The sequence below is a fragment of the Oncorhynchus mykiss genome, chromosome 2 (genome assembly GCF_057628025.1).
Source record: "Oncorhynchus mykiss isolate SJ-2025 chromosome 2, ASM5762802v1, whole genome shotgun sequence".
Taxonomy (NCBI): Eukaryota; Metazoa; Chordata; class Actinopteri; order Salmoniformes; family Salmonidae; genus Oncorhynchus; species Oncorhynchus mykiss.
The window spans coordinates 42,315,276-42,334,866 of record NC_143023.1 but is presented as its reverse complement, the minus strand read 5'-3'; the positions used below and the strand labels follow the sequence as shown (position 1 = coordinate 42,334,866).

The window sequence follows — 19,591 nt, the reverse complement described above, 5'->3', positions numbered from 1 at the left end:
TACTGCACATCCAACCCAGAAGCCAGCTGCACCAATGTGTCAGAGGAAACACCTGGCGACCTGGTCAGCATGCACCACAGGAGTCGCTAGTGAGACAAGGATATCCCTGCCGGCCAAACCCGGATGACGCTGGGCAGCCGGTTACGGCCGGCTGCGACAGAGCCTGGGCTCGAACCCAGAATCTCTGGTGGCACAGCTGCGATGCAGTGCCTTAGACCACTGTGCCACCCGGGGGGCCATAACTACATTTTTAATAAAGAAATGTACAAATGGTACATTTGGTACAAAAGTATGTGGCCATCCCTTCAAGTTAATGGATTTGGCTACTTCAGCCAGACACGTTGCTGACAGGTGTATAAAATCGAGCACACAGCCATGCAATCTCCATATTCAAACATTGGCAGTAGAATGGCCTTACTGAAGAGCTCAGTGACTTTCAACGTGGCACCGTCATAGGATGCTACCTTTCCAACAAGTCATTTCGTCAAATTTCTGCCCTGCTAGAGCTGCCACGGTCAACTGTAAGTGCTTTAATTGTGAAGTGGAAACATCTAGGAGCAACAATGGCTCAGCCGCGAAGTGGTAGGCCACACAAGTGCTGAAGCACGTATCGCGTAAAAATCGTCTGTCCTCGGTTGCAACACTCACTCCCGAGTTCCAAACGGCCTCTGGAAGCAACTGTTTGTCAGGAGCTTCATAAAATGGGCAGCCGCACACAAGCCTAAGATCACCATGCGCAATGCCAAGCGATGGCTGGAGTGGAGTGCCCAGCGTCATCCGGGTTTGGCCGGCAGGGATATCCTTGTCTCACTAGCGACTCCTGTGGTGCATGCTGACCAGGTCGCCAGGTGTTTCCTCTGACACATTGGTGCAGCTGGCTTCTGGGTTGGATGTGCAGTATGGCTTGGTTGGGTTGTATTTCGGAGGATGCATGGCTCTCGACCTTCGCCTCTCCCGAGTCCGAGTCCGAGACTGTACAAGACTGTAACTCGCCGTCATTGGACTCTGGAGCATTGGAAACGCTTTCTCAGCAGTGATGAATCCCGCTTCACCATCTGGCAGTCCGACGGACGAACCTAGGTTTAGCGGATACCAGGAGAATGCTACCTGCCCGAATGCATAGTGCCAAGTGTAAAGTTTGGCGGAGGAGGAATAGTGGTGTGGGGCTGTTTTTCATGGTTTGGGCTAGACCCCTTAGTTCCAGTTACATTTTTTATTATGGGGGGGTAGATCAACTTTAATATTGCGGATAGATTGCAGCTGACGTCAATGTAATTGTCTGCGTCATTTCCAATCCCCCCATCTATTTTTGGGGTGTATTTATATATATATATATATACACATACACATACACACATACTGTACATACATAAACATTCATACATATACACATATATACATACGTACATACATACACATACCTACATAGATATGCATACTTATTTTAGAATATACCTTTATTATTCCCCGCAAACCCTACCACCCTTCCCCCAATTGGAGTAAACTAATAAACAATAACACTTAGGCTTCTACCTTCAGTTTATACATCTTATACACATTTTACAGACACAATCTATTTTACAATAGTTATATCTTGTTTGTTTTTAGTCCTTCCTCTATTTCTGATGTCCATCCAGGTTGATTTCTATGTGTAACTGTGCTATTTCACAACATTTCTGAACCTGGACAACCTTGTGGACAACCTTGTTTTACTCCTCTAGACAGTTTAGAACTTTCTGAGATGTAGCCATTATTTACTATTTGACACCTAGGGTTACTATACGTAACTTTAACCCATTTTATAAGAGACTCCCCAAAATTGAAATATTCTAGGCATTTATATATAAACTCCAGTCGTACTTTATCAAAAGCCTTTTCAAAATCAGCGATGAAAACCAGGCCTGGTGTCCCCGATATTTCATAGTATTGTATTGTTTCCAGTACTTGTCTTATATTATCTCCAATGTATTGTCCATGTAAAAACCTGTCTGATTAGGATGAATAATATCTGACAATACTTTTTTAAATTCTATGTGCCAAGCATTTAGCTAGGATTTTTTGCATCACAACACTGAAGTGTAAGAGGCCTCCCATTTTTTAAATGGACTGTATCTTTATATATACCACTTGGGTCCTGTTTCAGTAATAATGATATCAGAACTTCTTGTTGCGTGTCTGATAATCTACCATTTATATAGGAGTGGTTAAAACATGCTAATAATGGTCCTCTGAGTATATCAAAAAAAGTTTGATATACTTCCACTGGTATGCCATCCAGCCCTGGGGTTTTCCCAGCCTTAAAGGCTTTAATTGCATCAATAAGTTCCTCCTCTGTAATTTGGCCTTCACATTAGTATTTCTGTACAGATGTTAATTTTACATTATTAGGAAAAAAATCCATACAATTAGCTTCGGTTAGTGGAGATGGAGGAGACTGAAACGAAAACATATTCTTAAAGTACTTTACTGCCTCTTTCTAAATATCATTCAGTGAATAATGCGTGACTCCATCATTTGTAACAAGTTTCAATAAAAAATGGGTAGCATTTCTATGTTGAAGATTTAAAAAGAAATTGGTGCATTTTTCCCCATATTCCATCCAGTTCGCTTTATTTTTATAATATATTACACTGGATCTCTCTGGAATAAGTTCCTTTGTTTCTTTTTGTTTTTCCTCTAACTTATTCTGTGCCTCTATTGTACAGTTTTTATTGCTATCTAACTGTACTGTTAGTCCTTCAATTTCCTTTGTTGATATGGACTCTTATGGATGAGTACTGAATTGCATGGCCTCTAAATGCACATTTAAAAGTGTCCCATACAATAAGGGGATCTGCTGTACCTATGTTATGTCTGAAAAAGTCTGTTATAAATTATTCTGTCCTAGTTCTAAACAATTTATCATCTAGTAGGCTTTGATTACATTTCCAATATCCTCGCCCATGTGGAAATTCTGTAAGAGTAATATATATGCCAATTATGTGATGATCTGACCGCATTCTGTCCCTTATCAACACTTTTTAAACTTTTGGTGCTAGAGAGAATGACATAAGAAAGTAATCAAGACGACTAGCTTGATTAATCCTCCTCCATGTATATCTCACTAGGGCAGGGTATTTAAGTCTCCATACAGTATATCCACTAATTCCAATATATCCATGACATTCATGATTTCCTTAAGTGCCTGAGGGTGATAGTTTGTAGTGTGATTTCCTTTACGGTCCATAGAGGTATTTAAGACCTTATTAAAATCTCCCACCATAATAATAAAGTCTAGTGTTGCTTGTAGAGTTGATAAATTCTTATATATATTTTCAAAGAAGCTTGGATCATCATTATTCGGACCGTATAGGTTAATAAGCCATATCTGTTTATTGTACAATAACCTATTTTAAATAATCCATCTACCTTGATGACATGTTTGGATCAAAATGACTGTTAATTAATACCATCACCCCTTTTGAATTTCTTTGCCCATGGAAGAAATATATTTTGCCCCCCCCAGTCCATTTTCCACAAAACTTCATCTAATATTGTTGAATGAGTTCCCTGTAAACAATAGATATTATATTCCTTCTCTTTTAGCCAGGTAAATACTGATAGTTGTTTCTTATTATCTGCTTAGCCATTACAATTATGACTGGCTATACTTATTTCATCACTTACCATAATGAGACACAACTTTCAATTATATTTATCAAAATATATGTCTGTAAACGTACCATTAAAAAGTAACATGATGATTGAGTGTCTATATAGCTGTACCATGATATTTGCATTGCTACTAAGTAAACCTCCAATTGTTCCCCACTATTCCACCAACTAAAAGCCCTCCTCATCCCGAGTGGTGCTGTCATTCCAATGCCCGGCAGACCACCCCCGACCCCCGATTCCATAGCCCTGAAGAGAAAAAATGTGGACCGTTCCATCAATATAGGATCATACATAAATAAATTAGATGTATAATTCATTTTAAAAATGTAGTTCCCCATGATAGGACAATAAATAAATTAAATGTATATTTTATTTTAAAACGCTGTTCCACCATGATAGGACAATAAATAAATAAATAAAATGAACAATTCCTTATAAAAAGTATATCCAGCATCTGAACAACATTGAAAGCTCTCTCACAACCCCTGCTCACAGCAATACATTGGTTCTGAGATATGCAACCATTTCCTTTCTCACTCAATGCCACACTTTCCCAAACACCAAAAAACACACACCACACCATCCACACATACTGTGCCTTCTGTTTACTGAGTTTTTATCTTCACTATGTTGAATAATTGCTTTTGTGTTCCAATTAGTTATATTTGAAGGTACATAGAAAAGCCATATTTTTTTGTTGTATTATTACAATCCATAACCAGGCTAGAAATGTGTGTTTCATTATTTTCCTCATCTATAAGAACTTTGTAATTTTTTAAATAGCCATGGATTAGTCTGTGTCTCTGAACAACTGGTTATCAATATATAGTTTATCGACGACGAGAGCTACTCATTTCCATTTTAATCTATTTTCCTTGAAAATTGGATACAGAACTTTACGCCGTCCTGCAATTTCCTTCAGGAACTGGTCATTCATGCAAATTTCCGTGCCAGAAAGTATTTTACCCAGGCTTTTAACCATTATTTTATCTTTAAAGAAAGCAAATTTGGCAACGATTGGGCGTTCATACCTCTGCCGTCTCTGTCCGAAGCGGTGCACATGTTCGAGTTTGATTTAGTCGATAGCTTCGCGTGGAATCTGAAGTGCTGTAAGAAGGAACTCTCTAACTACAGATTCAGGAACTTCTCCTTCTTTCTCTTGAATACCTGTAAGTACCAGATTCTCTCTCATGGATCTAGTCAGTATGTCAAGTAAGGCTTCTCTCAGAACGGTGTTCTCCTTTTTAAGTTCATTCACTTCAGTTTCAATCTTATTGACTGTCCCTTTTAGCTTGTTTGTGTCTTTCTCCAATTTCGCAGCTTTTTCATCACTCATCTCGAGGCTTGCCTTCATCTGACTAGTTCAAATATACCCAGTTTGTCATTTATTGATTTTAACAGATCGGTTTCGACCTTTACCATTCCCGGTGGTGAAAATATTAAATCATCTGTGTCTGTAGAATAGTCACGTTTTCGTTTTGAAATAGGTTCCCCCCGAGCCAAGACTGTAACTACCAATTGGATACCACAAAATTGGGGAGAAAAAGGGGTTACTGTAAACGGTATTCGTAGTCTGAAGAAGAGGAATCATCGGACCGAAGCGTGGTAAGTGTTCATGATTGTTTTATTAAAACTGAACACTATAACAAAAATAAACAAGAGAATAACCGAAACAGTCCTGTAAGGTGAAAACACTAAACAGAAATTAACTACTCACAAAAACCCTGTGGGAAAAAGCTACCTAAGTATGGTTCCCAATCAGAGACAACGAAGAAATACAAAAACGTAGAAAAAGGAACATAGAATGCCCACCCAAATCACACCCTGACCAAACCAAAATAGAGACATAAAAAACTCTAAGGCCAGGGTGTGATATTTACATTTGTTTTTAAGAAAAAATATTAATAAAATGAAAAAAAGAAGGAAATAAATTACACAAATTAATTTTTAACAAGGCACACCTGTTAATTGAAAGACATTCCAGGTCATGAAGCTGGTTGAGAGAATGCCAAGAATGTGCAAAGCTGTCATCAAGACAAAGGGTGGCTACTTTGAAGAATTTGTTTAACACTTTTTTGGTTACTACATGATTCCATGTGTTATTTCATAGTTTTGATGTATGTCTTCACTATTATTCTACAATGTAGAAAATTAAGAATATACACCACCGTTCAAAAATGTGCCTTTTAAAATAAGAAACTTGGGTTAGCTAACTGAAATAGAATTTTGTTATCAATGTTCATAAATTTCAATCATTCTAATCGGTTTGTAAAGTTCTGGTTTAAATGAAACAGACAGAATTCCCAGCTCACAATAGTCAAATCAATGTTTACTCACGAGAGCTCTACAGTTCATATACAAAGACATTATTTTTACACCATTCTTCTTACTTACGCACACACATGCACACTAACATTAGGATAGCTATCTTCTCCAGAATTCTCACCACGGTTTATCACTACCCAGCTGACAGTTCCATTCCCCCCAGATTAGGGAAACCTGGATTGGTACTCCCTGTCCTATCGTAATTTCTCAAAGTTCTAGCCGGGTCGTTTCAAACACAGATTAATTGTCCTCTGTTTTCTTTAGGCACACACATACATTCCTCTCTTCCCCAGTCCCACCTAGTTGGACGTATGTTTAATATTTTTATTTACTCCTTATCCATGCAACACAACCTCTAATCCCTAATGGTTAAGTTTCCGGGTAGAATTATTTAATCATTTATCTTTAACCTTATAAATTATTTTATCACTAACACAACGTGCCATTGGAACACAGGAGTGATGGTTGCTGAATTTGGGCCTCTGTACGCCAATGTAGATATTCCATAAAACATCTGCTGTTTCCAGCTACAATAGTCATTTACAGCATTAACAATGTCTACACTGTATTTCTGATCCATTTGATGTTATTTTAATGTGCAAAAAATGTGCTTTTCTTTAAAAAACAAGGACATTTTTAAGTGACCTCAAACTTTTGAATGGTAGTGTATATACAGTATAGCACAAAAGTGAGTACACCCCTCACAGTTTTGTAAATATTTGAGTATATCTGTTCATGTGATAACACTGAAGAAATTACACTTCGCTACAATATAAAGTAGTGAGTGTACAGTTTGTATAACAGTGTACATTTGCTGTCCCCTCTAAATAACTCAACACACAGCCATTAATGTCTAAACCGCTGGCCACAAAAGTGAGTACACCCCTAAGTGAAAATGTCCAAATTGGGCCCAATTAGCCATTTTCCCTCCCAGGTGTCATGTGACTCGTTAGTGTTACAAGGTCTCATTTGTGAATGGGGAGCAGGTGAGTTAAGTTTGGTGTCATCGCGCTCACACTCATACTGACTGGTCACTGGAAGTTCAACATGGCACCTCATGGCAAAGAACTCTCTGAGGATCTGAAAAAACAGGCCTCGCCATGGTCGACCAAAGAAGTTGAGTGCACGTGCTCAGTGTCATATCCAGAGGTTGTCTTTGGGAAATAGACGTGTGAGCATTGCTGCAGAGGTTGAAGGGGTGGGGTGTCAGCCTGTCAGTGCTCAGACCATACGCCGTACACTGCATCAAATTGGTCTGCATGGCTGTCATCCCAGAAGGAAGCCTCTTCTAAAGATGATGCACAAGAAAGCCCGCAAGCAGTTTGCTGAAGACAAGCAGACTAAGGACATGGATTACTGGAACCATGTTCTGTGGTCTGATGAGACCAAGATAAACTTATTTGGTTCAGATGGTGTCAAGCGTGTGTGGCGGCAACCAGATGAGGAGTACAAAGACAAGTGTGTCTTGCCTACAGTCAAGCATGGTGGTGGGAGTGTCATGGTCTGGGGCTGCATGAGTGCTGCCGGCATTGGGGAGCTACAGTTCATTGAGGGAACCATGAATGCCAACATGTACTGTGACATACTGAAGCAGAGCATGATCCCCTCCCTTCGGAGACTGGGCCGCAGGGCAGTATTCCAACATGATAACGACCCCAAACACAACTCCAAGACGACCACTGCCTTGCTAAAGAAGCTGAGGGTAAAGGTGATGGACTGGCCAAGCATGTCTCCAGACCTAAACCCTATTGAGCATCTGTGGGGCATCCTCAAACGGAAGGTGGAGGAGTACAAGGTCTCTAACATCCACCAGCTCCGTGATGTCGTCATGGAGGAGTGGAAAAGGACTCCAGCGGCAACCTGTAAAGCTCTGGTGAACTCCATGCCCAAGTGGGTTAAGGCAGTGCTGGAAAATGATGGTGGCCACACAAAATATTTACACTTTGGGCCCAAATTGGACATTTTCACTTAGGGGTGTACTCCCTTTTGTGGACAGCGGTTTAGACATTAATGGCTGTGTGTTGAGTTATTTAGAGGGGACAGCAAATGTACACTGTTATACAAGCTGTACACTGACTACTTTACATTGTAGTAAAGTGTCATTTCTTCAGTGTTGTCACATGAAAAGATATACTCAAATATTTACAAAAATGTGAGGGGTGTACTCACTTTTGTGATATACTGTATATATATATATATATATATATATATATAAAATAAATAATTAAATACAGTAAAATGAGATCTGTATATGAAACATTTAGCAGATGCGTAGATCCTAAGTGACCAAATGCATTCATATTAAGACAGCTTGGTGAGACAACCACATATCACAGTCAAATGTACAGTATACAAATATTCCATTCCACTGAAACAATGGATATACAGAACCTTCAGAAAGTGTTCATACCCCTTTACTTATTCCACATTTTGTTGTGTTACAGCTTGAATAAAAAATGTATCTTTTTTTTTTTCAAATCTCACCAATCTACATACAATACCCCATAGTGACAAAGTAAAAACAGGTTTTTAGAAATGTTTTCAAATGTATTGAAAATAAAATACAGAAATGTCTCATTTACATAAGTATTCAAACCCCTGAGTCAATACTTTGTAGAAGCACCTTTGGTAGTGATTACAGCTGAGTCTTTCTCGGTAAGTCTCTAAGAGTTTTCCACACCTGGATTGTAAAATATTTGCCCATTATTATTTTCAAAATTCTTCAAGCTCTGTCAAATTGGTTGTTGGTCATTGCTAGACAACCATTTTCAAGTCTTGCCATAGATTTTCAAGTAGATTTAAAACCTTTTGTAACTAGGGGGCAGTATTTTCATTTTTGGATAAAAACCGTTCCCGTTTTAAACAAGATATTTTGTCACGTAAAGATGCTCGACTATGCATATAATTGACAGCTTTGGATAGAAAACACTCTGGCGTTTCCAAAACTGCAAAGGTATTGTCTGTGAGTGCAACAGAACTGATGTTACAGGCGAAACCCAGATAAAAATCCAATCAGGAAGTGCCGCATTTTTTGAAACCGCCTCATGCCAATAACTCCTTATATGGCTGTGAATGAGCTACGAATGAGCTTACGTTTTCTACTTATTCCCCAAGGTGTCCACAGCATTGTGACATCTTTTTACGCATTTATGTTGAAGAATAGCCGTAAGGGACCACATTTAGCAAGTGGTCACATGGTGGCTCCCGCAGACAATCTTGCGTAAAGTACACAAGTAGCCATTTTTCCAATCGCTTCTTATGAGAAACCAATTGCCCCGATATATTATCAAATTGTTATGTGAAAAACACCTTGAGGATTGATTCTAAACAACGTTTGCCATGTTTCTGTCAATATTATGGAGCTAATTTGGAAAAAAGTTTGGCGTTGTAGTGACCGCATTTTCCGGTCGATTTCTCAGCCAAACGTGACGAACAAACGGGAGCTATTTCGCCTACAAAAATTATATTTTTGGAAAAAAGGAACATTTGCTATCTAACTGGGAGTCTCCTGAGTGAAAACATCCGAAGTTCTTCAAAGGTAAATGATTTAATTTGATTGCTTTTCTTAATTTCGTGAAAATGTTGCCTGCTGCCAGCAGAGCCTAGCATAGCATTATGCCATGATAAACTTACACAAATGCTTGTCTAGCGTTGGCTGTAAAGCATATTTTGAAAATCTGAGATGACAGTGTGATTAACAAAAGGCTAAGCTGTGTCTCAATATATTTCATTTGTGAATTTCATGAATAGGAAGATTTTGTAGGAAGATTTATGTCCGCTGCGTTATGCTAATTCGTTTGAGGCTATGATTACGCTCCCGGATCCGGGATTGATAGTCGCAAGATTAAGTCAAAACTGTAACTCGGACACTCAGGAACATTCACTGTCTTCTTGGTAAGCAACTCCAGTGTAGATTTTAATTAATCTCCCAGTGTATCGTGGAATGCTGACTGAACCAGGTTTTCCTCTAGGATTTTGCCTGTGCTTAGCTCCATTACATTTATTTTTTATCCTGAAAAACTCCCCAGTCCTTAACGATTACAAGCATACACATAACATGATGCAGCCACCAGTATGCTTGCAAATATGGAGAGTGGTACCCCTTAATATGTTGTATTGGATTTGCCCCAAACAAACACTTTGTATTCTTGACAAAACGTGAATTGCTTTGCAAAATTTTTGCAGTATGACTTTAGTGCCTTGTTGCAAACAGGATGCATGTTTTGGATTATTTTTATTCTGTATTTTTATTCTGCTTCATTATTTTTACTAAGGTATAGCGTTTTGCAAAAAAAAATGTTTTAACACATCTAAAATTTATTAATAAAAAAATCTGAGAACAGTAATATTTTACACAAACAGGAAGGTACCATAAGTAATCATTTCTGATGAAAAACCACAAATGTGAAAAATATGTTGGAAATACACAATACACAATACAATTCTTATACTCCCCACAGCAATGAAGTTTGTGAGATATATTTGCATTTTTGCATGGCCACAAGTTTGAGACAATGGGAATCTGTGGTCTGTGCATGTGAAATACAAAAACAAACACACACTCTTTTGTCATGGTGTCAGCCAAACCTTGTCCAGCTAGCTGAGAACAACCAGATGCAGGGTTTATGGAGCTCCCAATCCACCCAACACATAGACCATTGGAGCCCCTAGAACAAAGGAAACATACTCCCTGGACCTCAGCCAGTATTCTACTACAATTATAACAGATGTCTATAAAGAGTGCCCGAGTTTACTAATACAACTTTGTCACATTTTGTTATGGTAATAAATGCATAGGCTAACAGTTACAGGCCTAATGTTTATACAAGATTATACTAAGGCTGCTTTGATCATTTAATTCTAATAGCACGACAACTTGTTGTTCAATTTAGAATACAAAGTGCAGGGGGAAATACGTAGGTCAATGGTAAAATAGAAAATGGCCCTTAAATGTTTTATTATGGGAACCAAAAAGGAAACATATGGGTAACCTATGTTAACACATAGAGCTAATGTCCCCCCTGGCTCAACAGGGTTAAAAGGCATCAATGAACATCCTGCTCCACCCCTTGTCAAAAGAAAAAGGGAATAAAAGAACAAACGCCAGTTTGACATCTGTAAAACATTTGTTCTCTCAAAGTTGAGATTTCCTCTGTCAACTCCCAGAGTGCCAATTCTCGAAACATATTTTTCCTTGCTAGTAGTGGAAATATAAACAGTCGTTTACACATCATATCAGTGGCAATATAGGCTACTAAGATATACACCATGCATGTCAGTGGTGTGCATTTGTTGTTTTGCCTTCTCCTCCTCGGCCAATCCACATTCCAACAGACCTCATCTAAGAAAAAGGGCGGAAAGAAAGGTAGGACACATATTTTATCTCTATGTGAAAAGAATAATATATATTTTTTTAAATAAATGCTCAATATGTTTGAGTCAATGTTAGTCGATCATTTACTTTGAGTAGATAAGAGGTTGAGCACAATACTGCTCAACCATAAACCATCCTCCTTGGTACAGTTCTAGTTGTAAAACTTAGTTGATTCTTCTCCAATTTCTTCAACATAGATGCTGAAAATAATGCTGCCATTGAGGAGCTGAAGAAACAGATTGATAACATAGTGCTGGAGTTGAATCTATTGAAAGAGCAGCAAGCCTTGCAATCAGGTAAGGGATATGTTACTGTTGATATTGAAATTGTACTCTAATCTCAGTGAAGCATAGTGAAAATGCAAGTCACAAGTGATCTGGTTGTCCTAGTCTATTGTGGTGCCCTGAAGCGATCTTAGAGACCATTTCACATGACAGGGAGCACCTGTGCCCTGCCACAGGGAATGTATTGCATTGGTCAAGGGAAGTTGTTGAGTCTGCATTCAATTTGGGGTGTTGCCTTAACATGAATATTTAAAGTACTAACAGAAGGATATGTTAAAACAGTTGGTCTAGATTATAAAGTATGCCCATAAAGTATACATGTACAGTGCCTTCAGAAAGTATTCATACCCCTTGACTTGTTCCACGTTTTGTTGTGTTACAGCCTGGGTTGGTTGGTTTGTTCTCATCCATCTCTCTACAATACCCCATAATGACAAAATGAAAACATGTTGTTTTTAGAGATCTTATCACATTTATTGAAAATGAAATACAGGCATATCTAATTTACATCAGTATTCATACCCCTGAGTAAAACATGTTACAATCACCTTTGGCAGAAATTACAGCTGTGAGTCTTTCTGGGTAAGTCTCTAAGAGCTTTGCACATCTGGATTGTACAATATTTGTGTCACGGATCCCCCCCCCCCCCCCCCCCCCCCCTCTGTTGTATCATTGTGCACTTGTTTTCCGAGTGTATTATTTAGAGGTTTACACCTCGCTCTTTTGTTTGGGGCGAGAAAATTAAACCCCCTATTATGTAAATTCAGGCTGTAACACAACAAAATGTAGAACAAGTCAAGGGGTGTGAATACTTTCTGAAGGCACTGTATGGCAGTAGACTACATATGAACGTTTTCTGTTTTCTGTGACGATGTTGTGGATATTGGGTTGTAAAAATAATCCAACTTTGATATAAATGTTCTTCCAGTTTGCCTGAAAGGCATCAAGATTATTGGCAAGTGCTTCCTGGCCGACGCCGCTAAGAAGATCTACCACACAGCCTACGATGACTGCATTGCTAAAGGGGGCACAATCAGCACCCCTTTGACAGGGGAAGACAACGATCAGCTTGCTGACTATGTCCGTCGGAGCATCGGCCCTGAGGAACACATATGGCTGGGCATCAATGACATGGTGACCGAGGGGGAATGGCTCGACCAGGCGGGCACCAACCTGCGCTTTAAGAACTGGGAGACTGACATTACCAACCAACCAGACGGTGGACGTTCCCACAACTGTGCCATCCTTTCCACCACTGCCAATGGAAAGTGGTTTGATGAGAGCTGTCGTGCTGAGAAGGCGTCTGTCTGCGAGTTCAATATCGTCTGAGAGCCAACTACTTTTGTTCTGTTGTTTCAGTCTTAACATCTACACTATATGGAAATATTATGCATGCACAATAATCTTTGTAATATCTGTATTATAACCTGTCTCACCACTGAAATGTGGAACCAACATGATTAAAAGTAACCTATACTACACAAAGAAATCCACTGCTGCAAGGTATGCTGCACTGTTTATACATGAATATTTTGTGTATTTTATTAGGATCCCCAATGGCGACAGCTAGTCTTACTGGGGTCCAACAAAAAAACGAAAAAGACATTACAGAAAAAATACTTTACAATTTACATGCATTTAAAAATATTAACATGTAGTGTGCGTGTGTGATTGCGTCTATCATTTACACATACATGTCAGTACATACACAACAAGTAGGTCACATGGGGGATAGGCGTTGTGTGGTGAGGTGTTGATTTATTAGGTTTTTTTTAAACCAGGTTTGCTGTTCACTTGTGCTATATGAGATGAAAGTGAGTTCCATGCAATCATGGCTCTGTATAATACTGTATGTTTCCTTGAATCTGTTCTTGACCTGGGGACTGTGAAAATAACCCTGGTGGCATGTCTGGTGGGGTAAGTGTGTGTGTGTCAGTGCTGTGTGTAAGTTGGCTATGCAAACTAATTGGAATTTCCAGCACATGAATGTCACTTATGAAAACAAGAAGCGATGCAGTCCTTACTCAACTCTTAGCCTAGAGAGACTGGCATGCATATGTAACAGTACTCTTCTTGCGTTGTGTACAATCAATCATCGACACGAGCTCCAACTTGTAGCACCAGTCATGGAGATTTATTCTGATAGAAACAGCACAAAATTGCACGTCATGCAATGCACAGCTCACCATCCAACTCTGCACGTGACGCACGCTGGTTTGGTGCTTGTTCACTGGGCAATGTAGTTAACAAAATAATATAACAATTACAATTTACAATATAATATTTTGAACAATGTCCCTGATAGAAACAGCACAAAATTGCACGTCATGCAATGCTCAGCTCACCATCAAACTCTGCACGTGACGCATTGTACAAAATATACGAACCTCCCCACCAGACACAGTAAGTTGCTAGCTAGTATTAGCTGGAATTCTCTACAACAAAATGCATAACAAATATGCACCAAAAAATGCTGCATCTTATGTGTGATGTTCGAATAACATTTACAAACAAATTGATATAAATTGTACATTTAAATCATCACTTGGGAGTAGAAAAATCACTTTTGACGTGCAGTGCTTTGCAACCAATAATTTACCGCTGGTTTGGTGCTTGTTCACTGGGACGATTCTAATGAAACATCCTCCCTCGTCAGCAAGCTACGCAAACCAGCCAATAAGATGCCATGTTGAGTAGGTGAAGGCAAGACAAAACTAAAACCAAAAACCCATTGGCTCAACAATACAGTGGCAACCAATATAACTCTGTTACACATATGATTGATGTTAGCACTCTGATTACAATGAAGAGCAAAACGTGCCGCTCTGTTCTGTGCCAGCTGCAACTTAACTAGGTCCTTTGCAGCACTTGACCATATGACTGGGCAATAATCAAGATAAGATAAAACTAGAGCCTGTAGGACTTGCTTTGTGGAGTCTGGCGTCAAAAAAGCAGAGCATCTCTTTATCACGGACAGACCTCTCCCCATCTTTACAACCATTGAATCAATATGTTTTGGTAATGGTCTATGGTAACACTTCATTAATTTAGTCTGCTCAACTTGCTCAACAGCCACACCATTCATTACCAGATTCAGCTGAGGTCTAGAACTTAGGGAATGATTTGTACCGAATACAATGTTCTTAGTTTAAGAGATGTTCAGGACCAGTTTATTACTGGCCACCCATTCTAAAACGGTCTACAACTCTTTGTTTAGGGTTGCAGTTATTTTGCTATTTGTGATAGATAACAATAATTTTTCAACCTCTCCCTCACTAACTTTCCAAAATTCAATCTTACAATGCTTTTCTTTCATTATTTGTTTTTTATGCATGAATATGATGGCTCACTGTTTGTTGTTGGCATTTTCTGCCTAAGTTAGTCCATTTTGCCAATGAAGTAATCTGTCACACCTGCTCCCGCTCCAGCAAAATTAAGGCAGTTTATATAATTTTACAAACATTACAATACATTCACAACACACTGTGTGCCCTCAGACCCCTACTCCACCACTACCACAGATCCATGTGTATGTTTATTTAATCTTTATTTAACTAGGGAGGTCAGTTAAGAACAAATTCTTATTTTCAATGATGGCCTAGGAACAGTGGGTTAATGTGTGAAAGTTAAATATTTCTAAAGAATATTTTTGAATTCCCCGCGCCACCTTTTCAGCTGAATGGGGGGGTCGCCATAACAGGTTTTAACTGTCTTGTTCAGGGACAGATTTTGTACCTTGTCAGCTTGGGGATTTGATCTTGCAACCTTTTGGTTACTAGTCCAACGCTCTAACCACTAGGCTACGCTGCCGCCCCCGCGTGTATGTATAGTGCGTATGTTATTGTGTGTGTGTGTGCGTGCGTGCGTGCGTGGGTGCGTGCGTGCGTGCGTGTGTGTGTGTGCGTGTGTCTGTGCCTATGTTTGTGTTGCTTCACAGTCCCCACTGTTCCATAAGGTGTTTTTTAAATCTGTTTTTTTAAATCTAATTTTACTGCTTGCATCAGTTACCTGATGTGGAATAGAGTTCCATGTAGTCATGTATCATGTAGTACTGTGTGCCTCCCATAGTCTGTTCTCTTGTGGGGTATGCATGGGTGTCCGAGCTGCGTGCCAGTAGTTTAGACAGACAGCTCTGTGCAGTCACCATGTCAATACCTCTCATAAATACAAGTAGTGATGAAGTCAGTCTCTCCTCCACTTTGAGCCAGGAGAGATTGACATGCATATGATTAATATTAGTTCTCTGTGTACATCCAAGGGCCAGCCGTGCTGCCCTGTTCTGAGCCAATTACAATTTTCCTAAGTCCTTTTTTTTGTGTCATCTGACCACACGACTGAACAGCAGTCAAGGTGCGACAAAACTAGGACCTGTAGGACCTGTCTTGTTGATAGTGTTGTTAAGAAGGAAGAGCAGCGCCTTATTATGGACATACTTCTCCACGTCTCAACTACTGTTGTATCAATATGTTTTGACTATGACAGTTTACAATCTAGGTGTCATGCCCTGACCTTAGAGAGCCGTTTTATTTTTCTGTTTGGTTAGGTCAGGGTGTGATGTGGGGTGGGCATTCTATGTTTTGTATTTCTTTGGTATTGGCCGGGTGTGGTTCCCAATCAGAGGCAGCTGTCTATCATTGCCTCTGATTGGGTATCATACTTATGTAGCCTGTTTCCCCACCTATGTTGTGGGATCTTGTTTTTTGTTAGCTCTGTGAAGCCGGCAGAACGTGATGTTCATTATTCTTTTTGTTGTTTTTGTTTGGTGTTCTGAGTATTAAAGATCATGAACACTTACCACGCTGCACCTTGGTCTACTTCTTCAGACGATCGTCACACTAGGGTTACTCCAAGTAGTTTAGTCATCTCAACTTGCTCAATTTCTACATGATTTATTACAAGATTTAGTTGAATCAAATCAAATGTTATTTGTCACATGCGCCGAATACAACCTTAGAGTGAAATGCTTACTTACAAGCCCTTAACCAACAATGCTTTAAGAAGTTTTAAGAAAAAAAAAGTGTTAGGTAAAAAATAGAAAAGTAGAAAATAGAAAATAAAAGTAACAAATAATTCAACAGCAGCAGTAAAATAACAAGCCAGGCTATATACAGGGGGTACCGTCCGAAGGAGGAGATATAGGCAGCGAAAGCGGAACGGCAACGTTACGAGGAGTTAAACCAACAAAGCAAGCACGAGAGGCAGCCCCAAAAACTTTTTTTTTGGGGGGGGGCACATAGGGAGATTGGCAAAGTCAGGGTTCAGACCTGACTCCGGTCAAGCACCGTGTTATCCGGTTCTGCGCACCATGCCTTCAATGCGCATCCACAGCCCGGTGTGCTCTGTGCCAGCTCCCCGCAGTTGCCGTGCTAGAGTGGGCATTCAGCCAGGACGGATTGTGCCGGCTCAGCGCTCCTGGCCTCCGGTGCGTCACTTCGGTCCAGGATATCCTGCGCCAGCTCTACGCACGGTATCCCCAGTTCGCCAGCACAACCCAGTGTGGCCTGTTCCAGCTCCCCGCACTTGCCGTGCTACAGGGGGGATTCAGCCAGGACTCGTTGTGCCAGCTCTATGCTCCAGACCTCCAGTGCGCCTCCACGGCCCAGCATATCCTTCCAGTACGTCCCCTCAGTCCGGTGAGACCTGTTCCGGCTCCACGTACGAAGCCTCCAGTGATGATCCATGGTCCGAAGCCTCCAGTGATGATCCATGGAAAGGAGCCTGCAGTGAGGGTCCTCAGTCCGGAGCCTGTAGCGAGGCTCCCCAGTCCGGAGCCTCCGGCGACGGTCCGCAGTCCGGAGTCTTCGGCGACGAGCTGCAGTCCGGAGCCTCCGGCGGGGGTTCCCAGTCCAGAGCCTCTGGCGGTGGCTCCCAGTTCAGAGCCTCCGGCGATGATCCACGGTCCGGTTCCTCCGGCGATGATCCATGGTCCAGTTCCTCCAGCAACGATTCACGGTCCGGAGTCTCCGGCGACGATCCACGGTCCGGTTCCACAGAAGCGGAGAGATCAGCGTAGGGAGCGGAGGCTACGTCCCGAACCGGAGCCGCCACCGAGAGTAGATGCCCACCCGGACCCTCCCCTATAGGTTCAGGTTTGCGGCCGGAGCAACACAACGACAACAGCCATCATCGAAGCAGCGTTACCCATGCAGAGCAAGGGGAACAACTACTAGAAGGCTCAGAGCGAGTGACGTTTGAAACGCTATTAGCGCGCGCTAACTTGCTAGCCATTTCACTTCGGTTACACCAGCCTCATCTCGGGAGTTGTTAGGCTTGAAGTCATACACAGCGCAATGCTTGACGCACAACGAAGAGCTGCTGGCAAAACGCACAAAAGTGCTGTTTGAATGAACGTTCACACGCCTGCTTCTGCCTACCACCGCTCAGTCAGATACTTAGATACTTGTATGCTTGTATGCTCAGTCAGATTATATGCAACGTAGGACACGTTAGATAATATCTTGTAATATCATCAACCATGTGTAGTTAACTAGTGATTATGATTGATTGTTTTTTATAAGATAAGTTTAATGCTAGCTAGCAACTCACCTTGGCTTACTACATTCGCGTAACAGGCAGTCTCCTTGTGGAGTGCAATGAGAGAGAGGCAGGTCGTTATTGCGTTGGACTACTTAACTGTAAGGTTGCAAGAATGGATCCCCCGAGCTGACAAGGTGAAAATCTGTCGTTCTGCCTCTGAACAAGGCAGTTAACCCACCGTTCCTAGGCCGTGATTGAAAATAAGAATGTGTTCTTAACTGACTTGTCTAGTTAAATAAAGGTCTAAAAAAATTATTAATGTAAATAAATAAATCGGCAAATCAGCGCCCAAAAATATCAATTTCCGATTGTTATGAAAACTTGAAATCGGCCCTAATTAATCGGCCATTCCGATTAATCGGTCGACATCTACACTGTATACAGTACCTTGTAAGCGTTTGTATCTGTCAGGTGTGAATGTTGCTGTTTATATGTTTACTTCAGTGTATATCTTTATCTTATCTGTCTTGCCACAATTGAAGTTCCTTCTGTAAAAATTAAGTAATTCAATTCAATACCTGTGTTTACACAGCACATTCAAGATAGGAAGCTATATTGAATCCAGATATGCCTCTCTTGGCTGGGGTCCATATCCAGATCTGGATCTGCTGAAAATGTCACATGTGCTTCTGCAACGCCGTCTACTGCTCATCCTGTGTCTCTGTAACCTGCCACCACTCGCCCAGTACTCTTTCCCTCTCTCTGTGTGTGTGTGTGTGATTGTGTGGGCAGAGACAGGTGTGCTGGAGTCAGAGCAGATCCCCACCAGCTGCAACCTGTTCCATAATCAAGACCTCTACAAATACTCAGTCCTGCCACTTCCACGCAACCGGATCGTAATCCCTGCTCAGTCAGTCCATGTTCTAGCCATTTGTTACTGTTCAGATCCTGCAATCCTGTTTTCCTTGCCTGATGCTGTTTTCCTCTCCACTATAGTTCTGCCCGCTCTGACTCTGGTCCCTGTCTCCTGTCCCAAGTCTCATCATCGTGCATCTCTGTCCTGGATTCCTCACTCTACTACTCCTTTGGATTCCCCTCCGGACCTGCTTACCCTGTCTCAACCCCTCTCGCTTCAGCCTCAGCCTCCACACCTGGTTTCCAGCAGCCCGCCCAAGATTCCCCTGACTTCCCCCCTGGGGTTCAGTAAATACCTTGGTTACTTCATCCCAGTATCCTCATCTGAGTCTGCTCTTGGGTTCCCCTGTTCCACCCCACGTAACAGAAAATAAGGACGATTTCTGATGCATTTCTGAGTTTTCAGCTCAGCTCAGTTTTCAGCTGTCAAATAATTTGACAATTATGAAATCAATTTTATCTTTCATTCACAAATAATTTTGGATTCCCTCCGATATCATACATAAAATCATTTGGTGGCTGGATATTTCGAAGTCAGATTTAGCACATTTTCAATGAGACT

The 19,591-nt window shown here is 40.9% G+C and overlaps 1 protein-coding gene across 1 annotated transcript; it reads left to right on the top strand.

Annotated features, from left to right (window-relative positions):
• The first annotated feature begins 11,002 nt into the window (after positions 1–11,002).
• clec3ba (C-type lectin domain family 3, member Ba) lies at positions 11,003–13,126 on the top strand. Its single transcript, XM_021563214.3, has 3 exons — positions 11,003–11,344; positions 11,551–11,649; positions 12,566–13,126. The coding sequence occupies exons 1-3, from the start codon at positions 11,248–11,250 to the stop codon at positions 12,964–12,966; spliced, it is 597 nt and encodes a 198-aa protein (XP_021418889.2). The 5' UTR covers positions 11,003–11,247; the 3' UTR covers positions 12,967–13,126.
• Positions 13,127–19,591: the final 6,465 nt, after the last annotated feature.

Coding starts and splice junctions, on each gene's coding strand:
- clec3ba (XM_021563214.3), top strand. CDS start 11,248: ATGCATGTCAGTGGTGTGCATTTGTTGTTTTGCCTTCTCCTCCTCGGC. Junction 11,345..11,550: donor GAAAAAGGGCGGAAAGAAAG/GTAGGACACATA, acceptor TCTTCAACATAG/ATGCTGAAAATAATGCTGCC. Junction 11,650..12,565: donor GCAGCAAGCCTTGCAATCAG/GTAAGGGATATG, acceptor ATGTTCTTCCAG/TTTGCCTGAAAGGCATCAAG.